We start from the raw sequence: 3,832 nt of genomic DNA on the forward strand, positions 1-3,832 counted from the left end.
CAAAAAACAAAAAATATGCTTCAAATTTATTTTTAGCTCTGTCTACTGGCACAATTCCATAATCCCAGTACTCAGGAGGCATAGGTGGGAGGAGGGTAAGGTCTAGTCAGTTTGGGCTATATAGCAAGACCAGGCTAAAAAGAAATAAACTAAAAGAAATAAACCCTAGCTATACACAAATTAACAAGCTGTCATGGACATTTGTTTTCTCTCCTAACTATTATTGGGCTATCCCTGGGAAACCAAGATCAACTTGTTCTTTTGGCTTTTCCTCCCGACACATACTGTACTTAGTTTGTAATTATTTCATAAGCTTGGTAGGCTAGTTATGGCAAATTCCAGAATTTGATTTTGTGGGGGAAGGGGGTGGCGGTGGGGTAGCTGCAACTCAGGGCCTCACACTTTAACCTGGCTTTCTTGCTTATCACCACTCTGGTATCTCTACCTCGTAAGCCATGCCTCCAACTCTCAGGTTTCAGATACTTGAACAGCTAGGATTATATACATGAGCTGCCAGTGACAACTCAAAATGCATGGGGGTTTTTTAGGATTCCACTTTTGAGGCTTGAATCAGGGTCTATGCACTGTCCCTGAGGGTTTTTGCTCATCAAGTGCCCCACCACTCACGCCACAGCTCCCCTTCTAGCTTTTGGTGATTAACTGGAGATAAGAGCCTCACAATCTCACTTCCTGACCTGGACTGGCTTTGAACCACAAATCCTTGGGTCTCAGCCTCCTAATTAACTCCTAATCCTAGATTACAGGGATGAGCCACTGGCACCTTGCCATCAAAATGTGACTTTAAAAAAATACTCAATTTTTGTAATTCAATATGTGCATATCAAAATGAGTACTTCATACTTCATTCTTAAAAGACCAGTTTCCAGTAGTATATTGCACATGGGACAGCTGAAAACTTACTTTCCTAAAGAATCCTGTCAGATGGGGCTGGGAAGGTGGCTCAGTGGTAGAGCGCTTGCTTTGCATGCATGAAGCCCTGGGTTCGATTCTTCAGCACTACATAAGCAGAAAAAAGGCAGAAGTGGTGCTGTGGCTCAAGTGGTAGGGCACTAGCCTTCAGCTGAAGATCTGAGGGACAGCGTCCAGGCCCAGAGTTCAGCCCCCACAACTGACAAAAAAAAAAAAAAAGAATCTTGTTAGAAATTTATAAATTCTGGGGCTGGGAAGGTGGCTCAGTGGTAGAGCGCTTGCTTTGCATGCATGAAGCCCTGGGTTCGATTCTTCAGCACCACATAAGCAAAAAGAAAAAAAAAAGCCGGAAGTGGCGCTGTGGCTCAAGTGGTAGAGTGCTAACCTTGAGCTGAAGAGCTGAGGGACAGTGCCCAGGCCCAGAGTTCAGGTCCCATGACAGGACCCAAAAAAAAAAGGCTTGATTTCATACCAAATACACTGATACTTACTTTAATAATCTATAACTCTAAACCCTAAGAATATAGGAATATACTATAAGATTTTATTTTTGGCAGTACTGGGGTTCATACCTGCCAGGCAGGGACTCTACTACTTGAGCCATGCCTGCAGCAATATCTTATTTTCGTTAATTTTTTTTTTTTTCATTTTGCTTAGGGCTAGCCTCAGACTGTAATTCTCTTACCGCTACTTCCTACAGAGGGAATACAGATGTATACCACACCACCAAGCCCATCTTGTTAAGATTGGGTCCCAGGGCTAGGAAGGTGGCTTAGTGGTAGAGTGCTTGCCTAACATGCATGAAGGCCTGGGTTCAATTCCTCAGTACCACATACACAGAAAAAGCTGGAAGTGGTGCTGTGGCTCCAGTGGTAGAGTGCTAGCCTTGAACAAAAGCAGCTCAGGGACAGTGCCCAGGCCCTGAGTTCAAGCCCCACGATTGGCCAAAAGGAAAAAAAAAAAAAGATTGCTAAGGCTAGCCTTGAACTGTGATCCTACCTAGTGGCTGAGATTACAGATTATGCCAGGCCGTCCCAATTAACACGGACTTAGGTCTAAGAACTGAGGTATTATATGCACAGTCAGATACAAAGGATAAAGCTTTAAGTATTTTCTTTATTCTCTAAGTTTACATTTTTATAAAGATTTCATAATAATGGTTGTACCTGAGTTTAAGGCTCTCAGAGAGTCTTTCAGCTTCTTCAATAGCTTTTTTGATGTTGGTGAGTCCAACCATTGAATTATAGTAGTCCTAAAATGACAGGAAAGCCACCCCACAGTCAGTACTGGGCACTGCATACAGGACTCATGTTGAACACACTTAATTTATTGTGATTATTATACACAGGAAATTTAGGCAAAAACATTTATTATAGCCAGGTGCCAGGGGCTCACACCTGTAATCCTAGCTACTCAAGGGGCTGAGGTCTGAGGATCACAGTTGAAAACCAGCCTGGCCAGGAAAGTCCATGAGACTCTTATCTCCAATTAACCATCAGAAAACTGATGCTGTGGCTGAAAGCGGTATAGCATTAATCTTGAGCAAAAGAACTCAGGGACAGTGCTCAGGATTGAGTTCAAGCCCAAAAAGAACAACAACAAAAAGAACATTATAGCTGATGTATTTTGTTAAACTTTATGCCTTTGTAAATGTATGTTTTGTTCTCCAGAAGTCTCAGAAGTGTCTATTTAGATCATTAATATGCTAAAGAAAATCTACCATGTAATAAACTATTTGTAAACAACCATCAAGAGCTTTATAAGCCATGTGCTGGTAGCTCATGCCTAAAATCCTAGTTCATACTTATAATCCTATAATCCTAGCTACTCAGTAGGCTGAGATCTGAGCATCTAAGAATTTTGAAGCCAGTTTGAAGCCAGCCTGGGCAGGAAAGACTCTGAGTCTCTTATCTCCAAAACCATTTGAAGAACGCCAGAAGTGGTGCTGTGGCTTAAAGTGGTAGGGTGCTAGGCTTGAGCAAAAGCAGCTCCTGAGTTCAAGCCCCAGGACCAGAAAAAAAATAATAATAAAGCATAACTATTCTTCTGTTGTTTTTGCAGGGCAGTAGGGTTTGACTCTAGGATCTGTCACTAGCTAGGCAGGTGCTATACTGCTGAGTCACACTTCTGGCCTTTGTTTGTGATTGTTTTTGAGCTAAGTCTCACTTCCTGCCTGATCTGCCTGCCTGTCATAGCTGGAGGACAGGCATGCCCACAGCCTCCAGCTTTCCTTAGTTTAGATTTTTCTACCCAAGCTGGTCTGGAACTACAATCTTCCCAATTTTTAGCCTCCCACATAACTTAGGATGATGGGTGTGTGCCACCATACCCAGCCTGGGCTGAAAAAGTCTCAAGTCTCATATACTTTTCTGCCAAGGCTAACCTGGAACCACAATTCTACCAATCTCAGTCTCTGAAGTAGCTAGAACTGCAGCTGTGAGCCACTGGTACCCAGCTTACTATTCTTAAAAAGTACTAAAGAGCAAAGTTATCAAGACCAAAAATACGTTTTGGTCTTGATAAAAGGATATACCAAGTTTTGTTTTGTTTTTTTAAATTCAGTCTCAGAAAAAAAAATACTAAAGCAAATTATGCAAATGTACAAAGCATGGAGATTTTGTTTTCTTTCTGTGTACTAGTACAGGGGCTTGAACTCAGAGCCAGGGCACTCTCGCTCTTAAGTTTTTCTGCTGAAGGCTCCATTCTACCACTTGAACAACAGCTCCACTTTTGGCTTTTTGGTCATTATATTTGGAGATAAGAGTCTCAGAGACTTTCCTGCCTGGGCTGGCTTTGAATCTTGATCCTCAGATCTCAGTCTCTTGAGTAGCTGAGTTACAGGTGTGGGCCATCAGTGTTGGCAACTGATTGACTGATTGTAACAGCATCTTGCTATGTTGCT

The 3,832-nt window shown here is 42.3% G+C and overlaps 1 protein-coding gene across 1 annotated transcript in view; it reads right to left on the reverse strand.

Annotated features, from left to right (window-relative positions):
* Usp8 (ubiquitin specific peptidase 8) overlaps positions 1-3,832 on the reverse strand; it is a 54,429-nt gene that overhangs the window by 36,402 nt on the left and 14,195 nt on the right. Inside the window, exon 4 of the mRNA XM_013009959.1 lies at positions 2,097-2,182. Coding sequence (XP_012865413.1) covers positions 2,097-2,182 — 86 coding nt within the window. The remainder of the gene's footprint in view (positions 1-2,096; positions 2,183-3,832) is intronic.

This window comes from Dipodomys ordii, unplaced genomic scaffold (assembly GCF_000151885.1).
Source record: "Dipodomys ordii isolate 6190 unplaced genomic scaffold, Dord_2.0 Scaffold11, whole genome shotgun sequence".
In the NCBI taxonomy this organism is placed as follows: Eukaryota; Metazoa; Chordata; class Mammalia; order Rodentia; family Heteromyidae; genus Dipodomys; species Dipodomys ordii.